The 21,514-nt window shown below is 38.4% G+C and overlaps 1 protein-coding gene across 2 annotated transcripts in view; it reads left to right on the plus strand.

Moving 5' to 3' along the window:
• TMEM245 (transmembrane protein 245) overlaps positions 1-21,514 on the plus strand; it is an 88,220-nt gene that overhangs the window by 27,743 nt on the left and 38,963 nt on the right. The window contains exons 7-12 of one of the 2 annotated variants that reach the window (XM_086469218.1): positions 2,089-2,112; positions 8,492-8,596; positions 9,833-9,915; positions 11,893-11,983; positions 12,771-12,869; positions 15,878-16,009. In XM_086469218.1, coding sequence (XP_086325344.1) covers positions 2,089-2,112; positions 8,492-8,596; positions 9,833-9,915; positions 11,893-11,983; positions 12,771-12,869; positions 15,878-16,009 — 534 coding nt within the window. The remainder of the gene's footprint in view (positions 1-2,088; positions 2,113-8,491; positions 8,597-9,832; positions 9,916-11,892; positions 11,984-12,770; positions 12,870-15,877; positions 16,010-21,514) is intronic. The other variant, XM_086469219.1, reaches the window with a different exon arrangement.

Here is a 21,514-nt window from a genome sequence, read left to right on the forward strand (position 1 = left end):
GAAGACATCTTCGAGTGGCGTGTCATCTTCTCCCAAACAACGTTTAGGAGGCTAGTGTAGATGGTCTGGAAAGTAACCCATTATGAGAAATTATGTGAGAGTACTGCTCATGCATGCAAGTCTTTGAGCTTTCCTGATTATGTCTGTTTCTTAAATAAAAGCAGTAAGAAAAGAACGGCTTATCTTCTTTTCCCACTGCTCATCAACCTCTGGTTATCTTGGAAATGCAGACAAACATGAACTGAAGTGAAGTTCTGATCAAGAGGAAAGAAAGTAGGGCATCGCTTTTCATTTTCTTCATAAACAGTAGGTCAGGCTGTGCCTGTATGTGCAGGTCTGCTTTAAATATGGAAATAGGCTGTTCTTAACCGTGTTCTTTAGACCCTGGTTGTGCGTTTGCCCCCCGGAGCCAGCAGATGCAACGGTTCAGATAGGAGAGACTTCCTGCAGGAAAGAGTAGGGAGGTTTCTGTTGTCTCCATTAAGTCATCTTAAAACTTAGTAGCTATGGTATTGTGCATGTTCTTATCAGCAGTCAAGAACTAATAATTTGCTTCACTGATAATTTTTTTTTTTTCCCAAGGAAAAGGAAGACTTACCTTTTAATGTGGTGACTGCAGTTTTATTTTGATTAGAGTTTGCAACCGAGTTCAGCAGCATAGGCAGTTGCTCAACTGCATGCACTGGACTTTTGTTAATTAGAATGTGCTGGTATCTTGCATGCATGCTTCCTGATAGAATTCAGTGAATCATGTAGTTAACATGCTTTCTGTAGGTATAGCGTTCTAGAATTTTATATATGGAGGACTGTAACAGATTGCTTTGGACTTTACCCAAAGTCAAGGTTTGATTCTTCTGGTACCAAGTTTGGCATGTAGATATAGCAACCACAGAAAATGGGCAAAACCTCTACCAGTGCATATATTATTCTAGGAAATAATTCCATAGACATGTAAAATCTTATATAATAGTTTTCCAATAAAATACTGGAAAAGTGGCTGTAGCCTTATTAATTTTGGATGACTTGAAGATTAGGATTAAGCTGTAGCCTGTTTTTAAATGTAGATAGATTGCCTTTGTAGAACTACTTAAATATCAGTATTGGTGAGATAGTAGGCAGGTGGAGCCTCTATACTCATTGTGAGCTAATACAATTTCTGGCAGCTGGTGAAAACACTAGATTTGTTGAGCATTGAATGATCTTGTTTTCAGGAACAAACTTCACTTACTTGATCTTAACCTCTTACACAGATGAGCAATAATGTTAAAGCTTTTCACTGTGGTGATAATGCTGCTAACTGATTACTAACAGCTAGAATTAAGAGTATAATCCTGCATAAACTAGGTCCTAAAATGAGTGTGCTTGAGCAGTATGGATGAGAATTAGTAAGGAAACAACTGTAGTACAAAAGGAGAAACTCACTGTTGAGAAATGCAAAGAGCCCTCTGCACAACCAATAAAATTATATGAAATCCATACATTTACTTGATCTACAATTTGCTGTGGTGTGTGTATCGGATTTAATTACATATTTGATGTTGTGACGTTGAATGTGGATGTTGTAGTATGAACGTGGTACTAAAAAAAAGTATAAAATTTGTTTAACAGTAGTTGACATAATAGTGTTTTGAAATACATAGGAATCTGCCTGAATGGGAGTATTAATGCAATAAACAAGTATCTCACATTAAGTTTTGGTGTTTCAGTAAAGTGCCCTTCTCAGGATACTCTTACAATTCCTGCTCTGAAATCTGAACTGTTAGCTGCCAGTATAGTTAAACCAGAATTGCCTGGATTATGCTGATAGCTATGTTAATAATATTAAAGTTGTTTGTATTTGTTATATCCCTCTTTGTTTCAAAAAGTGCATGTTAATAGTAAAATCTAGATTCTTGCATTAGACGTTGTTATGATCTTCCTATTGCAATTTACCTTTGTGTCTGAAACAATTTCATTTTCATTCTGTGGATGACTTTGCCTGCCTCTCATTGCTTTTTTTCCCTCTCTATTACTGCATTTTTCAATAATTTTCCACTGTGTTCTTGTCTTTTTTCCCCTTTTCTTCCATCTCCCCCTGCCACTGACAAGCTGTGGCACTGGCTTAATAAGAAGGTAAATAAACAGAAAAATTGTGATTCCAACTAATGGATTCTGTGGTTTTGGGAAGGTGTCTTTTTGGTTTCTTTTTTTTGCAGCATGATCACTCCTTAACATGCCTTGCTTCCTAGTTTTTTCTCCCAAATGTTTCTTTTCCAGCTCTTGATATAAGCTACTGAAGGTCATATAATGCTACCTGATCTCTGTGCATTCATTTTAGTACAAGACAATAGTTAAATGTTTTGTACAGCAGAATTAACCTTTCAAGTGGTAGTTTGATTTAGTGGCACTTCTATTTAAGAACTCCACCTGATCCCCACTTGTGTGCATAACAAAACCAGTTTTCTCCCGGAGTGGGGAGCTGTTCTCTGCTCACAGAAGGCATCAGTTAACTGAATTAAGGTGGGAGTGGTGAGGGTGAAGCACAGGTGTGAAGCTGTGGATATAAGTGCTTGCAAATAGCGCATTGACTGGCTTCGATCAGGGCTGTCAGTCTCTTACTTCTGAAGTGTCAAACTCGCCTGTGTAGTCAGTGGTGTTCAGTGTAGCAGGAGTGAAGTGTGAATACTTATGGTCTCAGAACTGAGTCTTAAGAGAAATAAGGGCTGGTAAAAAAAAAATAATTAAAAATACAGTTAAAGCAGTTGGTATAGCTGAAATATTTTTTTCTTCTGTATGGCTTTTAAGTATGCGGTGTGTTTTATAGGAAACGCACTCTTCAGTTCCCATGGTTCACCTTAGTCAACTAGGGTTAACTGTTGTTCTTTGGGGAAGTGTCATCCCAAGAGAAGGCAAAACTGATCCAGTCCGTGTTTGGCCTCATGTGACTGAAATCTGGGCAACTCCTCAGTGCAGTGATACCTCTGTGTCATTGCTTCAGACAAGCATGGAGCTGGAGAGGGAAGCCTCTAGCATGTGTATCTGCAGGACCTCAGAGTTTTAAAGGTGAAAATCTAGTACGTGGTAAAATACATGAAAACCAAGTAGTAAAGGGAAAGAGCAAATATCACACACTGTATCTGGAAATGGGTTATGATTCCTGCAGCGACTTTTATCCTCACTTACCACTTCAGTATTAGTGGGACAGTCAGAATGGTTACTGTGGTTTTATAAACCACAACCCATCCTTTCCCTTCAGTAGCTGCTAAAATAGAAACCATAGATCTGGCTTGCATCTTGTGAGACACCTGAAGTACTGTCATCCGGAATGCTGTGGCCATGGGGACACTGGCACAACTCTCTGGAAGGTTCTTATAAACAGTGAAATGGGGCTGCACAGATGGTATCTGCTGTGGGTGGCAGGTGGGGAATGACGCTGTGTGTAGTGTCCTGGCTGAGCAGCTAGAATGAATTTAGAAAGTTTGATCTTCAGTATCAAATCAGGGAACTCATGGTTATGTGATGGGGGGCTTTCTGTGTTGCTGAACAAGAGGGTAGAGTTGCTTGCTGTGTGATATAGTTATAAATGTCCACTAAGGGGGCTTTTTTGAATGTTCTTTTGCCCTTGAATATAGTTTGGTTGTCTTAAAATTACGTTTTTATTTCCTGACTTTGAAATGCTTGTGTTTTGTGAGTGACTTACAGTTAGTCTATATGTGCGATCAAAACCCTGCATAAAAGTTTTTTGGATTTGGTCTTGGTTTGTTAGCACAGTTTAGGTGAAGAGCTGAGTTCCCTGAGCTACAGGTGAAAGATTAGTCTTCAACTACTTTTTTTTTTTTCTGACTCTTGAGTTTGTCATTTGCTGGTTTGAAAATTCATGTACGTAGATCAATTTTTTCCTTAATATTGATAATTGCAAAAATAATTTCACTGTAATTGTTTTGAACTCTGGAACGTCTGGATTTTATTTTTAGTTTAGAGATTTGCCTTATTAGGCAAAACCCCGTGGATTTAGTTTGTTAACAGAGGGGTTTTTTTAGTTCCTAGGAGCTGTTTTTGAAACCTACTGTTTCACTTTACAGTTTCGTGGAAGAGATCCTGAAAGTCTTATAGTCTTACATGCAGTGCTGACTCCTGTGCATGAGCAAGAAGTAATAATATTATAATCAAGATTGGAAAAAAAGAGGCAAAAAAATACTGTGGAAGCTGTATCAGGTTCTTGTGGGTTTGTTTTGTTGGGTTGGTTTCTTTGGTGTTTTTTGGGGGTTTTGTTTGTTTGTTTTTTGTTTTTGTTTTGTTTGTAATAATTACATTTAAAAAAAAAAAATCATACTCTGCCAGAGACAAAGAAAGTAGCAGGTTTATCATACAGAACACTGGATGCAGTTAAACGGTTCATTCCTTTGCACCTTTCTTGTTTTTGCCTGTCCCTGAAGGCAAGTACTTGTGAGAACACCAAGATAAATTTCTGATAATGCACCAGGAAGCACCACCTAGAGATGGCAGAGTTTGAAGTGATGGTTGATTATGGCTGCTCGTGATAAATCTTTTTTTTTTTCATCCTGTTTAAGAGTTTCTGTCAAAGAGCTGCTTGAAACTTTTTTTTTTGATAAACAAGAACGGTGTGTAATCACATAGTTTAACATGGTGTATGTAGCCCAAAATCTAGAATAAGTTCAATTGGGTTAACGATTTGTTCTTTATAATGTTGTCTATGGCAAGAGTCTTTAGAAAGAATTGCTAAATTCTGTAGTTGCTGTTGGAGGGACACTGGTGTAAGCAGACTTGAAACCTCATCTGGACTGTTCTTTATGTTTTCTACCTTAACTGCTCATCTGAGTCATTTCAACATAAACCTCAGATGTGTCCTGATTACAGGCGTCCCCTTGTTCTCATCAGATTATATTAATAAAACGATAGCCACGTGTATTAACTGAACTAAAGGGGAATGTCAACAAGTCTAAGAAGTGTCTTGGAAAAAATCCTGATAGATAGTGAAGCTGTTTAAAGAAAAAAAAAATGTACTTTTTGGTAATTTTATGTAGATTTAATTGAAAATGAAATAAATGTCCAGGTATGCTTCAGTGTGTGGGTAATGCAGTAAATAAAACATAACAGGAAAACTAGTGTTCTGATGGCTATGCAGTGTGAAACATCAAAATATGGTTTGTAGATGATGTATCGTACTGCATAACAGGAGAACCTGTCTAGATAGTAGGATTCCTGACTGTTACACGTGAACTTTAGTTCTGTTACAGCTCAGTGTAGTATGGTTTGTATTATCGCCCGAAAGTGGAAAGCAGGGAGTACTTGCAAACTATTGAGAAGCCCTTTAACAGAATGCAGCTCATCTTAAAAACATTTTTACAGTGAGCTAAAAAAGATATTAATTAAAAAGTTGGTACCTTTCCCGTCAAAACTGTGACAATTAAGGATAGTTTTTTGTGGACAGTCTATCACAGATCAGTAACATTTCAGTTTGGTTTTACAAGTGTGACCTTCTGTAGCTTAGGAGCCTGGCTCTCCTGTACCTTTGCATAATTTTGGATGTTGTGGCAGCATCAGCTTCCTGCTGTTGACTAACCTTTAGATTAGAAGCTTGGAACTGAATTTAAAACTTTACGATCTCTGGCTGATGACTAGTGTTTAGTCAGTGTATGTTTGTCTTTGTGTGCATGCCCGTGGTTTACAGGAAGGATGAAAGGGAGGTCTGACAGGGTTGGGGTAAGAACGAAGTCTGGACCTGACGCAGTGGTAAGTACAAGCACACAGGGCTGTACCAGTCTAGCTTACCTGCAGTAACATAGCACCTCGGCATTACCTGGCACAAGCGTGCAAAGGTGAGTGCTTCCTAAGGAGGTATTGTGGGTAAATGTAGAGGAAGGAAGGGAGGGAGGTCGAATAGCAAGCAAGTTGAACGAGAAGGAGTAAATACAGCCCTAAATGAACGTTATGCATCTGCTTTTACTTCTACGATACCCAGTCCAGTTCAGTCTTCTCCTGTGATGTGTCTGTACCAGTTGTATAATTCGGATCTTTGTAAGACTGTGGTGAGAGATGTGATTGCTGTACCTTTAGGCATGCCAGAGCTGGCTTTCATCGGGCTGCCTGCCCAAGTGAATAAACACAAGGTGAGCCTGCGTGGCTGAGGCTGCTGCCTGTACTGGTACATCGGTGCTGCCATTACTGTACTAACTAGGTTAGAGGGCATTCGGCTTTGTGTGTGCTGCAGCTGCACCTCGATGGCAGTGTAGGTGTACTCCAGCCCACAGTAAGGAGAGTCAAGAAAAGCTCCCTGTTCATCATGTTCCAGTTCAGAGAGAGTCCTCATCCTGGTCTTCTGGAGCTTGATCTTCCAGTAGTTGCCACCGTGGTAAAACATCTGAAGCATCCAGCTTCAGCTGCACTGAGGCTTCCTGTACCGAGTACCACTCACACAGGCACGGAGGCATTTTTGGAAATCTCTGACAGTACCTCCAGTTTCTTGGATTCGGTGTGTCTGATCAAGGTGCTAGCTCGTGGATTTCTTTTATCTCTAACTTAGAAAGTAAATAGCAATTAGTTTAAACTCTGTTAACTAAGAAATAACAAGGGCAGCTTTAATTTTTATCAACTTCATTTTGAAGGCCATGCTATAAAATTTTCATCCCCTGGCTGTCCAGTGTTTTTCAGTGATATTTTTGATTTCTGACCTTTAAACCAGGGACTTTATCTCTTACTTCTCTTGCATAATTCTTAGATGTATGTGAGGCTTGGAAGGGCACAGCAAATCTTATTTTCAGCCTTATTTCCAAAGAGGTAACAGCCCCATGTAGAGGCTACTCGGAGCTTTTCAGAAAGCTGCAGTACTGCTGCAGGCAGGTAACCTCCCTCTAGCACTGGCAAGGCATTTCTGATGGCTGAAACATTTCAGCAATGCTGGAAAACGTTACAAATGTGTAAGACAAAAGATTTTGCAGATTCCTTCAGGTTCTCTGAATTCCTTTCTGCAGGTCATGATACAGTGCAGATTTTGTTACAAAAAGTTGCTTGCTCAACACCTTGCTTCTTTTAAAGGGTTTTTACTTTCTTTGCTTTTTCTTTATCATTTTGAACAGCAGTTCTAAAATGCTGAATATAATCCTTATATTAATGTAGGTCAAACGAGCTGGTTGTAAAAGAACTTGATTAAAAATAATTGCTTAATGTACATTAACTGCTCAGATGCTACAGGATGAGCACCAAAAAAAAAATCCTTACTTTTTTTTTTTTCAAATAGGAGCTATAACTTCAGTGTTAATCAATTTGATCGTCACACAGCCGTCTGTAGAAGTTAAGTTGCTCCAGGGTCAATTTCCTGTGTAGGGATGGGATAAATAATGAAGAAAGAACTAATGTAAACCATCAGCAAGCGTATTAGTAGTTTTCTAAGATCTCTAACTAAAAAGTTATCAGCCTAATCGCTGAATATGTAACTTGTTCTCACTTGGAAATGCTTTCATCTGCTGCACATTGGCTTTGACCTCTTAAAGCACAAATTTTACAGCTGTCCTGCTGCTGCTGCGTTTTCCTGTGGTGTTGTCAGATGGGGTAGAAATAGCCTTGATATCTGAGCAACAGAAGCTAGAAAAATGTATTTGGTCATACTTGCATGGGCTGTCACAGCTTTTTATGTAAACAGTTGATTTGTGTATGAGACGGAGCTCAGCTTGCACTATTGTAGAGCACTCTGCATAGTCGCGTGGCTGAGCAGTTTTATTGTTTTGAATGACACTGTCAGAATTTCTCTACTCAAGTGATATCACTGTTTGTGGACACGTATAGAATGGGCCTTTCCATAGACCGACAGAACAACATACATGCCTGTTTCCTGTGGCAGTAGGTTCAGCTGATGCATGTTTAATGCTGAGCATCCTTTTGAGATTGCAAGTGGATTGAAATAGTCAGTGCTGAATAATTGGCCTGGTGTTCAATAATGTAGAAAATCTCCAGCCCCATTTCAATTCAGAAGGTGATGAGCAGCTTTAAAAATTCGGTTACTTGCAGAAATACCTCATTTGTTGTTTAGATGGCTGTTAGCTGTTCCAATTTGAAAGTCGTGGTTGTACTCTACAGTATACCCTGATAGCTTCCAAGTCCTGTGCCGATAGGATCTTGAAGTTTCCAAGTTGCTGAAGGACAAGAAACAAAGACAAATTTCGGGGTTCACAGCTGACATGAATGCTAGCTTCTTTAGGTCTAGAAAGTAAATGTTGAATTATTGCTTGCTTTGCAGAGAGCTTGCTGTGTCTTGTGGTAATGTGTAAATGTCGTTTGCAAAATCACATGTCATACCATGACCTTAATCATGCTAACATCGCTTGTTAATTGTTCATTTCCAAGCTTGGGCATAAATGCTGTTCGATTAGAGCCTGATTTTGCACTGTGATTGTAAATAAAGATAACAATACTGTCATATAGCACATAGCATTGCTTTCAGTAAAGATTGATTTATATGGTATGATTTGTTTTTTCTTTTTTTTTTTCTGCACAGATCATCGTGTGGTTGGAGAAAATGCTAGATAAAATAATCAGCATTTTCATAATATTTTTGCTAGTGATAGGAACCCTTCTGCTAGCCCTGCTCCTTACTGCAAAGGTACAGTGCGCTAAGGAATGTAATCACAGAGCTCATTTTAAATGCTGAATGAAAGTTACTGACGTTTATTGAAAATTGTATAGCTTGAAGAATTTTTTGAAAAGAATAGCAACTAAATGCTCTGGAGTTGATGAACTTGTTACCATTCCAAGACTACTTATATAAATACATAGATTTTCATATGTTTATTTGTATGTATATGTTTATTTACATACATGACAAAACTAATACATAGGCATTTGGAAATACAAAATTTATTCTAGTGAAAGAATTACTAGCTTATATATTACAGGAACAGATTTGTTTTGCATCCTGTTTCACTTTTCTTGTCAACAGAACCACTTAGAATATTTTCTTTTTAATTTACCTTACATCAGAAACATATTTACAAATTGCTTAAGATAATTCCCTGTAATGACCTCATGGTATCCTGTTCTGAGTATAGATGTGCTGAGATTCACGTTCAAAAGTTTTCTGAAAGTGATTTGTGGTTCAGGTTTTTTTTGTTCACCAGAAGAGGTCACTCATGTACTTCCCCCCCCCCCCCCCCCCCCCTTTTTTTTTTTTGTGGGTTTTGTTTGTGTTTTTTAAATGGAGCTGTGTTCTTACTTGAAACAGTCAATGGAGATTGAATGTTTGACTTGAATACAGTTACGGGACAAAAATCAATGGGTTCTGATGTCAGTCTCCTTTTTCCAAAATATTGAGTACTTGAAATTGAAAGCTTTGAAAGTTGTGTAAATGTTCCTGCCTAACTATTCCTTATATTCATAAAGGGAACATGAAGATATTTATAAAAGGTGACTTTTATCATTTTATTGAAGAATTAATTTGATAAGGCACTTCATAGCATGGCTGGTCGTGTTAGAGCTCAGCATTCATTAATTTTTACAATTCTTTGATCCATGGCTTAAAAAGGTATATCTGAAACTGTGCTTTGTATTTTAGTACTTCCCTTGACAGCACGGCTATATTGTGAACTTTTTTCTCAGTGATGAAATAAGATTTAAATTTCCATTTGCTATTACTAGTCACACAGTGTGCCACCAAAATTGTCAGAACAGACTGATGATTATTGTATTGACTGCTTTTTTGGGTTAATGGTGCTTCATTCTTCATAGTGAGTTGTCTGTGTTGGAAGAATTATTCTTTAAAGAAAAAAAAAAAGCCTCTCTGAATGTGAGAAGAGTTCTAGTTTGCATTACATAACATTTCTCCTCTCTGTATTTAATTTAGGTACATCAAGAGAGTGTTCACATGATTCAAGTCACAAGCAGCTTGATCAATGAGACAGTAGCCAGTCATCCAGAATGGGCAAAGTAAGAATGCTGAAGTTAAGCGAATAGTATAGGTTGGATGAACAAGCTTCCAGGTGCTCTTATGCATAGTTTTTAATTTAAAAAAATCCCCTAGGTGAACAGAAATGAGAGTGACTGTTGCAGCAGGTGTGAAAGCTAAACTCTCAGGCACCAGTAGTGTTCATGCATTACTCTGGAGGACTGTCAGTGCAGTGTCTCATTTGAGGACTGTTTGGACTTTGGTGGAGAAGGACAACTGTATGAACTTCTCTAGTTACAGTTTTGGAGGAGAAACTTGCATAGTGCAGAGAATAAAAGGTCAATATTCTTTTCTCTTTTACCTGCAAAAGAAAAATAATGGCAAAGAATGCTCTGTGTAGAAGGTTGCAAGATGAGCTGAATTATTTTTTCAGTGTGGAGAGCTGACTGCAGAATGCCTTTGAGGGAATAGAGGTGGAAGAAAATGTTTTTGGAGTGAACTGAAGAAGAGTTCGAGGGTGGAAAGAATGGTGGATAGGGAGAGTTAGGTATAAATGAGTTGGGAAGGGCTGTTACAGTTAAAAGTAGATGTGTATAGCATACACAGTGGGAAGTTTGTAAGATAGTCTACGTAAAGATTAAAGCAAACACCAAGGCAAATATTAAAAGGAGAGGGGTTTTGAGAGAGATACATGTAGGAAAAAACAGGGCACACTGGTGAGCAAAGAAGTGATTGCATGAACAGCAGAGGGGGAATAGGTAAGACTGAAGAGTGTGATTTTGAGGGGGCGTGGTCTGATTTGCTTTCATTCTGCTTCAGCTAAACAGACATTGAGTAAAGGTGAGTGCAGGCACTTACCAGGAAAAAAGAATTGTTTCCTGGACAAGAATGGGTGACTTTTTTAAGGGCACTTTACAAACAAAAGCGATGATGGTTTAATAGAATTGAAAGAACGTACATGCTGTATTATGAGAACAAGAGAACTTTTCAAAAATAGGACTGATGAAAATGGAAGTTTGACTGTCAGAAGCTTATTCATATAATGAAAATACTGGAGTGCTAGTTGAGTAATTAGCAGAATTTTAGCTAAAATTTTTACTTCTAGTCTTTACATCCAAATTTGAAGCATCCAGAACACTCTATTCTAATTCATTAGGAGTAAGTGTACCAAATCCATCAAGCTTTACCAACTTTCAGAGCTTGATGCTCACATTATGTTTAGAGGTGAGTGACTGAAACGTCTTGGAATTCCAATGCAGAACATTTCTGAAGGATTTACAGACAGAAAATCTTCCATGTTGATCTTGAGTCAGGTGAACAAATACAGCAGTTTTATTTGCTGAATGCTTTCTTGTTTGGAAGGGCTCCAATGTGTGCCATTGAATCAAGATTTAGAAAAAAAGTCAAAGCAGAGAATGTGTGCCCTGTATTCACAAGTGCTGAAATTCTGGCACCTCAGTAGGTCCATTGCTTGAAAGTGATGTGAATCCCTGAAGAAATTAATGAGCAAATAGTTTGACAGGGACTTAGAAATAACTGGTGCCCAAACCTGTTGGTTTGTCTGGTCACTTTTTCAGGGAAACTACATTAACAATTTACATTCAGCTCATAAATCAGAAGGTTTTCTAGCAGCTAGACAAGACTGCTTCATGTAATAGTTTCAGAAAACCAGAATACTAAGAAAATTTATAAGAATGTAGTGTGAATAGCACGCACATAGATTGAAGAGCATATCTCTCTTGAAAAAGTTGACATACCAGTTTAACTAAGGTTTCAAGAACTTTGGAGAATTCCAAGTACAATGATGTGTCCTAGATTTAATTGTGCTTGGCTTATGAGAAAGTCAGTTACTTGATACGTAGAAGGAATATTCTGGTTGTAGTAAGTTTGTGTGTATTTAACCTTAATTGTTTGTTGTTGTTTCAAAATGTTAATTTATAATGTGTTTTGGATGTAATGAAATGGATAAAATATGTAGTAGTTAACTTTGTTTTCCTTCTTTAAAAAAAAAAAACTAGCTGGCTTCCAGAAGCCCAGGTTATTCAGAAGGCACTCAATTCAGCAGCTAATAACGTATACCAGTATGGCCGAGAATGGATTACACATAAGGTAAGAATGAGCTCCCTCACCTTTTAAAATGTTTTTATTTCTTACATTTCGTAAAAGTAAAAAGAAATAAAAAGATTATTGTCAGTGATTCTTTTCTTGTTTTGTTGACAGATCTATTCCTTCCACTCTCTAGCTTGTGAGTTGAAGAAAGGGTGGGAGTGATTTCAGTAGTCTCTTCTGCTCAGGGGAGTGTTTATTTTTAAGAGCTGAAAAGTCTGTCATCATTTTAATAAGATTGCCAGGGAAAATGCATCAAATAAAGATGAGTAATTTTTTTCATCTGGCTTTAGCTGTCCAATTGTAGACACTGTAGACTTCCCCTGCCCCCAAGCAGTATTCTAGTTTTGTGTGGCTGGGTGTGGTAGATTGGATTTTTTTTTTTTAAATTATGATTTATTTATTTAAGTTAACTTTCTTCAGGAGAGTTTGCTAAGATTCCTATTTATACATTGTGATATCTAGCACACATCTCAAATTATTTGAAGTATTTACTCTAAAGATGATCCAGGATTTCTAGTTAAATATTTTAGAGATAACATTGGGGTTTTGTTGCAGAAAGAAGTCCGCAGCTTAGTGCAGCAGAATGTTGTTTTTACAGACAAAATTTTCGTGTTGTGAACCATGTTGTCTGAAGTGTCTATTCCATACTGACACTCAGCTTTTCTAATGATTTGGGTTTGAGCCATGCCTTTACTGACAGTCTTGTGTGATTCATCCAGCTTGGAGTTTGTCAGTAGATGCCAGCTTCATTGTGACCTATTTATTAAAAGATCTCTGTATGTTTTAGCTCCATAAGATTTTAGGAGAAAAAGTGAATAACACTGCTGTGATTGAAAAACAAGTGCTAGAGCTCTGGGACAGGCTTTATCACTCTTGGTTTGTGAAGGTGAGTAACTTATTTAAATGGTATTAATATAAACTATCACTTAGTGCTTTGAGATAATTATGTTAAGTGTGCATCTCTAAGGGAGAGATTAGCAAAACGTTGGTATGCTGAGTAAAGGTTATAATAATAAAAAGTTGGTAAAAATTTCAATTGTATAAGATCATTCTATAGTCGTTTGAGCACAGGCAGAGCGATGTCCTTCGCTTAAGTAGTTACATGTGGTTTTATGTATGCCATTTAATTTACCCTGTCCTCACCTTTATATTTAGTGTTTCATAGTTTAGTCCTTTCTGTTGGATTTTCATTATCTTGAGGGGTTAGGGAAAGGAGACTGGTATTCTGAATGATTTGTGTAACTTTAATTTGAAATTTTGAGTGAATTTGTCCTTTCACTAAGTTTCTTAAAATGCATTTTTGCCAGTTGTGCTAGCTTTCCTGTAATGAGTTCTGCACGCAGTCTTGAAAAGTTTGTAAGCGTCAAATCATTTTCATGCTGCCAATGCTGTTTGCCTTTTAAAGGAAAAAGCAATTCATTAACCATGGTGCGATGGAAATATCAAAATCCAAAAGTCGTATCCCTGAAATACTTCTGTATATTTAAATAAGTGCAATTATAGTATATTAACACTTTTCTTCAGAGGTACTTTAAAAATTACTCTATAAAGTTCCAAGAAGATGTCTGTGGTAAAAAAAGTAAGAGTTTCAGTATAGTAGTCAAAATAGAAGGGGAAAGAATCATTTCTTTTTTTTTTCTGACAAGATAATACTGTAGAGGATCCTGTGGAGGGAGAACGTGATGATGTTGAGGAATATGGGACCACTGAGGAGAAATTAAAGCTGTATCTGCAATAGATTTTGCTGGCCTTAAGCACTTGGGAGTATTCAGTGTTGACCAAGAAGAGCACCTACTTTTGATAGTTACATTGATAAACCTGTTGATTTACTAATACAACCCATGTGTCAGCTGGTTCGTAGCGCTGTATCGCCCCGTAGGGCTGTGTGCCACTGCGTGTGCTGGGGGAGTGCTGCTGCTGCTGCAGTGTGCAGCACAGATTGTGTCCGTGTTCCTTGCGTTACGTGATTTCTTTACTGCGGCTGTTACTTGAGGGAATACTATGAGGCATCTTTCTTGTAGATGCTCTTCTAGTAGGGTAGGAAAGATACAGCTTTCCCAGCAGTTGAAATGGCAGAAAGAGCTTCAGGGCCGCACTGGTGCTCACTGTCTACAGTCCTGAAGTCTGTTCCCCTGGCTGCTGTTTGCATTTTACACACCCTGTGTTACCATTGGCGTGCTGGGCTCCAGCCGATTATCTGTGGGCTGCAGGTAGCTCTTCCAGAATCTATTTCTGATCTTGCCCCTTCTGTTGCGCTCCATATCCACGTAAATGTCCCACCTCAGTGCGTTCCACCTGGCTATTTTCTTCTGTAATATTACTACAGCCTTGCGTGGTCCTTCTGTGTATCTGAAAACTGGTAAACCAGCTGATAGTGCTGTGTGAAGGACATCTGTACCATCTCTGATTCTCTCAGTACAACTTTCAAGCTCCCCACTATTTCAGTTGTACGAGCATAATAATTACACTTCATTTTGAGGCCTGCGTAGTATTGCTCTAGTCTCTAGGTGACTGAAGAACCCACACTCAGGTGATATTCTTCCGTTCCTGTAGAATTGAGGAAGAATTGCTGATGAAATGTGGATTCAACCATTAACTGCTGCTTTCTGAGAAGAAAATGGTGTATATTTTAAAAGGTTCTAGGAATGTTGCGATAGATCAGTTACCATTGCGTCTGTGTACCCAATGAACTAAAACAGTAACAGAATCATAAAACAGTTGGAAGGTGATGGCATAACTCTGCAATCAAGGTGTCTCTTTCAAGGACAAGAATCTCTTCTTCCTAGTCCATTCAGGTGTGGGGTTTGGTTTTGTTTTCAAGAGCCAGTGAATTTGTCGAAGAGGAACCAGTTGACAATGTCTTCAGTTCCCTTATTTATCAACACCTGAGGCCTTAAGTGCTATGACAGTACAGGTGCTGAATAACAATGAACTTGAAATGGATATGATTAACAATGTTACAAACTTTGCAAATGATCCCAAATTCTGATAGTTAACGGGGAGATCTATCTTTGAAAATAGAACTAGATGAACAGAACGTAGGGTCTTGATACAAATGCAAAGGAGACAAAAGTTTGCAAATACAGAAGGCCTATTGGAGGGAGATTTTTGACTACTCATAAGTTTCTGCTCTAAATAAACTGCCAGGTCAGAAGAAAGATCTGTCTTGCTGTGGATTGTTGAAGAACATGGCTAATTGTGCATCATGAAGTGTAACAATGCATCTAGGGAGACTTGGTAATAAGCAGAAAATGTACTGCTCTTGGATAAATCAGTGCAGGGGTTTCACTTGGAATGCAACTTGCCATGTATGCCAAAAAGGAATTGGCTGTTGCGGTTATGGCCATGTCCTGTTGTGTTCTAGTTACAAAGCTGTGTCGTCAGAAATCCTCCACGCTTTCAGTTTAGCTTTTAGCTTTTGCATGACTGAACATTGCCAGTGGAGAAGTAGACACTAATTGTGAGAAAACCACTTGTTCTGGCTTCTGCTTGTATTTTCTTTTGTGAGTTGTACTGGGAAAAGTTGTGTGTTACAAACAGTAAATTATGTAGGCAGTAACTGAAATCATTACTTCTTTCTTCTGTGCTTTCAGAAAGAGCAAGACAGATACCATTATCAGTCAGGCAGTAAAGCTAATGTTTAACTGAGGTGAATCAGTACAATAAGAGAGCTGTAATTATAAGGGATAATTAACTATGGTTTTCTTTGGATTTTTAATTTTTCCAGTGTACAGAGTACTTCCAGGTATTTCTGAGGATGCCAATTAAAGCTGCTCTAAGTATTTAGATGCATGTTGGATCTGTTCCTCATTAAGAAAACATTAGTCTTGGGCTTTCTCGTATCTGTACGTTATTCAAATGTATGTTTTCTTTACGTCTTTGTCTCTCTTTAAGAATGTAACGCATTCTGGAAGACACAAAGGACACAAATGGCACATAAACCGTCAAAACAGCTGGCTTGGTGATATTCTGGACTGGCAAGATGTTGCATCATTTGTTCATGATAACATTGAAACATTTCTTTCGGTATGTATTTTTTGCCCTTATTAACAAGTTGGTCTCATTTTTAACTGATAACAATTCCTCCTTGAACTATCACTGAGGTTATGGATTCAAGTACATGGAAAGTTATGGAAACACTGTTACTTACAATTACCTAAACAATTATTGTAAGCCTACTGAGGGTACAACCATACTACAAACAGAACTGGTTGTGATGAAGAAGCCCTCCTGATTTCAGCATCTTCATTAACACTAGTTTCCCAGACTTCTTCCTGAGAGATTGTTGATGTAGGATTACCTGTGTCAGCTGCAAGCTGTTTTTAAATGCTTTATATTATGTAGTCTTTTCTTTTTAAGAAAAAAAGACCTATTTGTCTAGGTTATTGTTGAGGAAACTATTGACCAAGAAGTAGTAAAAACAAACTATTTTTTTTAGTAGTCTTACTTTTTTTTTCCTCTCAAATTATTATTCATTGAGTTGAAAGCAGCTTATTTCTCTCTTCTTTTATGAAAAGTTCTGTGGAGAATGGAATTAATATTTTACACTGTGTGAGTTCCTGAATTAATGCACTGGACCTTTCACCTCCTGAGGAGTAAAAGAAAAAGCTTTGAAAGCGATCAAAACTGAAGCAACTACAGTTCTCTAAAAAAATGTTGAGTCTGAGTCAATCCCTGATGCCATTCATCTTTGACTTGAGCTGTTGTCATAAACTACAAGTATCTTCAGGTTATTATTTATCCATTTTGGAAGAATATTATTTGTACCTAACTCACAACATAGTGTATCTGTGGATGTAATTAAAGCTGATATTTGCCTCGAGGCAGTTCTTGGTTTAGACGGGCATGCGTGCTTTTTCTGTCCTGCCTCAACTGCTGCTTAAGTGGTTATAGTTTATATCATAGAAGAAGATATGAGTCAAGAAAAAGTTGAAAGAAACTTTTTATTGCAGTGAACCTTTTTTCAGTTAATTGTGCAATTTGCTTAATACTTTCTCAAAGTTGACAATGCATGCTTGAGGCAGAGTTACAAAAATGCACAGCACATCATCATGTAAAATCAATACGGAGTTTCCTTCTACGCAAGAGGGAGAGAAGGAGGAGAAACTACATGATAGGTGCTAGCCGTGTCATTTACAGCATTGTTGCACAGTGCTCAGAAACCATGGTGATGAGTGTGCTTCAGTAATCGAAGTAGGCTAGACTAATGCAGGAAATAGTGTAAAGAAAACGAATATTTAAGACTGAAATACATTAATATTAAAATTTTGATCTAGCAAGCATGCTTCACTTCTAAAAACTTGTTTAGAAGTTCAGGAAAAAAAGTGCCAGCAGTTGACTTGCTTTCCTGTTTATTTCCATGAACTCATTACTCATCAACTGGGGGAAACACCTGTCCTTTTCCTCTGTGCACTCGTGTCCTTAACAACAGACTGTAAAGAGTCAGCCCAGTATATAGCTCTATATCCTGATTTCACATCCTTACTGGGCAGCATCTGCTTTGCTAGCTTGTGCATCCACAATGCATTGCATAAATGTGACTCACGCTCATAGTTCAAATTTAAATTGATGAAAATCTGATTTCTGTAATTGCTTAGGTCACTGAAACTTGGAGATGATGAAAATAAGAGTAATTTTGATTTAAGCCTGGTGTTTCTAAGCAAATTGCTTCCCTACTCTAGGATGCAATGGAAGCTTACTGTATTTGGGATTTCTGTTTTTATCAGAGTATGAAAATCTTTCTCTTGGTACTTTGAAGAGGAACAATGAGTTATTAGAGTGGCATGCTAAGTTGGGAAGGATCAATCTTTTAAGTTACGTAGTTGCCTTTGAGGGGGGTTGTTTTGGGGGTTTCTTTTGTCTTTTGGGTGGATTTTGTTTGTGTTTGGTTTGGGGGGTTTTAGGCTTTTTTGTTTGCTCTTTTGTGTTTTGGGGAACTTTGGGTAGGATTTTTTTTTTTTTTTCGTTGAGTGTGTTGTGTATGGTGGGGATTGGGCGGGGGGGGTTGTTGGTGGAGGGGTTTAAATAGGTTAGCTGTAATTCAAACTGTAGGATGTTTCTGCATTTGGACGCTTGAAATCAATGCTAAGCTGCAATTCTTAAGAATATAGCAAGACACAGTACAGTCCTAAAACTGTTTTGGCAGGTTTTATAAGACACAAACCATTTAAAGACAATGAGGTAACTGTCAAGAAGTGTGTGTGGATATGCAGCTATAGTGAGATTTCCTCTGCCTTTGGAAAAGAATAAACCAAGATTGCACTACTTGCATAGATTGAGGCTAGAGTTTACCATATAGTAACTGTCTTGCTAGCCCCTTGGCTTTCTGAAATGTTTTGAAATAGTACAGATGACTCTGTATTCTCTGAAAATACAGATATTTGACAGTGTCCTTTTGCAATCACAAGCAGATAAGCTGTTTTCCATTGATGGAAATTATAGGGAGTGTTCATCCTTTGTAGTAAGAGAAGGAGCATTTGCTGTAAGGAAAATGTTAAAAGAAGACAGATGCAAGTGTTTCACTTCAGGCTTTTCCTGTAGTGGAAGAAACTTTCATATTAGAGTTGAAAGCATATAATTAAATCACTGGTATAGCTGTGCTGGGGAATTACTGGCATTCACTTAATTTGTAACAATATGCATTGATTCAGTACTTTAATTATGAGTGTCAGATAAAGCACGGAAGACTTCTGTACCCCCGTCAGAATGTGCTGTTCATTATAGCAGTTATACTTAGCTCTAGTTTGATGTAGACAGACCTTAATTATTTTGAAGTAATTCACTATATAAACATGTAAATTGCTTGAAGATTTAATATGAAGATAAGCTTTTCCAAATCATCAGTTTGCTTTTCTCTAAAAGCTTTGATGTTAGCAGCAGTGCTGCCTTTCAGCTTCAGATTTTTTCAGTACTCTTTAGAAGCAGTAGTGTTATAAACCAGTTTATCCAGTGATGTGTTTCTCAAGAGGGGTTTATTTCATCTTATTCTTAGTTTGGGGAGAGAACTAGAGTGGATCCTCACTTACACCTTGAGTTTTGCACCCATGCTCTATTCTAAGGTAGTTTTTCAGGTGAATGAAATATGCAATACGTAGCTGGACTGTTAAGATTTAATATCTGAAAAATAAAAAAACCTCATTGCTTCCCCACTCACCTGCTTTTCCATTCATACCCCTCCATTTCTTGAAGGCTTGAAACCTTGAAAAAGTAAATAGCTGCTTGCCAAATCTATGAATGATCACTCAGAACTCCCTTGATTGTATATGAGACGTTGCTAATGTCTCCTTAAATTCATCTTTTTGCTTCTTTCACAAGAATATTCATGATTCCATCAGTAGCCGGTATCTCATTCAGAGATTTCCCAGACAGGAAGATGGAAGACCTTTCATTAAGAAGTACACAGTGAGCCTCAGCTCAGTTAGGTTTCTCTATCTTTGCCTTTGGCATGACTGATCTGTGTGTTCTCAAATAGTTCACTGAGTTACCACATTTCGTAATGTTTTCTCTGGCCCTGAGAATTTCTTCAAGTACTCTACAGAGTTTATAGCTAATACAGTCCATTCTTCAGTAATAATTCAACTACCATGCCTTTTTTTTTTCTAGTAAGGCAAACGCTCAGAGGTTTGGTATATTCTTCTCCATAACCTGTTTTGGATTTTTTTTTCAGGGTAGGTGAAATTCAGCCTGGTGCATATTTTTAGAGGAGTTGTTGATTTCTTTACAATAGGAAAGTCAGACATGATGCTGGAGGATAGTCCTTTTTCTGTTTCTGTTCTGTCTCTGTTTCATGTAAAGGTCAAGCAAAGATGTTTTTTCAAAAACAAGCTGTTGAGCCCTGAGGGGTTGTCCCAGAACTCTGCGGGTAAACATTGATTTGGAAATCGGCTTTTAATTGGAGCAGGCAGCCTTTGATCTTGTGCATTCTTCACAAAGTCCATTGCTTGTCCTTTACCTTAAAGGCTTGCTGACTTGTTCTGCTGCCGTCATTTTTGAGTTGTCAGGATGATACATTTTTCTGAACAGAAAAAAAAAAAATATGCAGAAGGGCAAGGTTTTTTTGGTAGTACCTCTTTGTGTCCGCTTTTATTCCCTTTGCAAATCTGTTAGTGATCTCTACAGTCAAATCAGGTACTTGAACTTACATGGCTTCCAGAAGTTTGTTGACTTGAAGTTCTCAGCAAATAACTTGGTTTTGGTCAAGTGCCTTTTAAACCTTGCTTTCAGGTACTGGCCAGGTCAAGTGGCCAATAGCACACCTTAGATGGCTAAGAACATTAAGTGCAATTTTGATTCTTGCCTGTTACAGACTGGAAAGGCACAGCAACTGATGCTGACGGTGACATATCACAGTGTGATGTATAAGGGGGTCTTGAATTCTATACAACTTCGTAGCTCTTTTAGACACTGATCTCTTAAGGCTACTTACAAAGCAGTGTTTTGGGGAAAGAGGTGTGTTTTTCACTTAATAACAGTAGTATTAAAAGTAGAATTATGCATAAATAGATAAATAGGCATATTATTATTTATATAAATATATAAAAACATGTGTATTTATATAAAGCTGCATAAGTATAAAGACCTGGGCAGGCTGGAGAGCTGGACAGAGAGGAGCCTAATGAGGTTGAAGTGTAGGGTCCTGCACCTGGGCAGGAATAACCCCATGCACCAGTACAGGCTGGGGGTCGACCTGCTGGTAGACAACAAGTGAACCATGAGCCAGCAATATGCCCTTGTGGCCAAGAAGGCCAGTGGTATCCTGGGATCATCAAGAAGAGTGTGGCTAGCCCTGATGAGGCCACATCTGGAGTGCTGTGTCCAGTTCTGGGCTCCCCAGTTCAAGAAGGACAGGGAACTACTGGAAAGAGTCCAGCAGAGGGCTACGAAGATGTTGAGGGGACTGGAGCATCTCTCCTACGACAAAAGGCTGAGAGATCTGGGGCTCTCTAGCCTGGAGAAGAGAAGGCTGAGAGGGGACCTCATCAACACTTACCAATATCTAAAGGGCGGGTGTTAAGAGGATGGGGCCAGGCTCTTTTCAGTGGTGCCCAGCGACAGGACAAGGGACAATGGGCACAAACTGGAACATGGGAAGTTCCACCTGAATGTGAGGAAAAACTTCTTTACTCTGGGGGTGACAGAGCCCTGGAACAGGCTGCCCAGGGAGGTTGTGGAGTCTCCTTCTCTGGAGATATTCAAAACCTACTTGGATGCAGTCCTGTGTGACCTGCTGTAGGTGACCCTGCTTTAGCAGGGGTGTTGGACTACATGATCTGCTGAGGTCCCTTCCAACCCCCACCATTCTGTGATTCACAGTTAGTTGTGTTTTGAAGAACTGATCTCAGCTGGCAAGGTGTTAGAAATTGTTTGTGCATAGTAACTGAACTCTGAGAGCAGCAGTATGCTCTGGGAATCAAAGGGCGTTATGGACTCTTAGGTGCAGGTGCAAGTATTTTGAGTTTGTGACTGTTAGTGAGGTGTTTGAGCCCTTTCTCATACTATACTCAGTAATGGTTAATGTCTACTATGTCAGTT

Source organism: Leptosomus discolor, chromosome 8 (genome assembly GCF_034619465.1).
Source record: "Leptosomus discolor isolate bLepDis1 chromosome 8, bLepDis1.hap2, whole genome shotgun sequence".
NCBI classification, from domain to species: domain Eukaryota; kingdom Metazoa; phylum Chordata; class Aves; order Leptosomiformes; family Leptosomidae; genus Leptosomus; species Leptosomus discolor.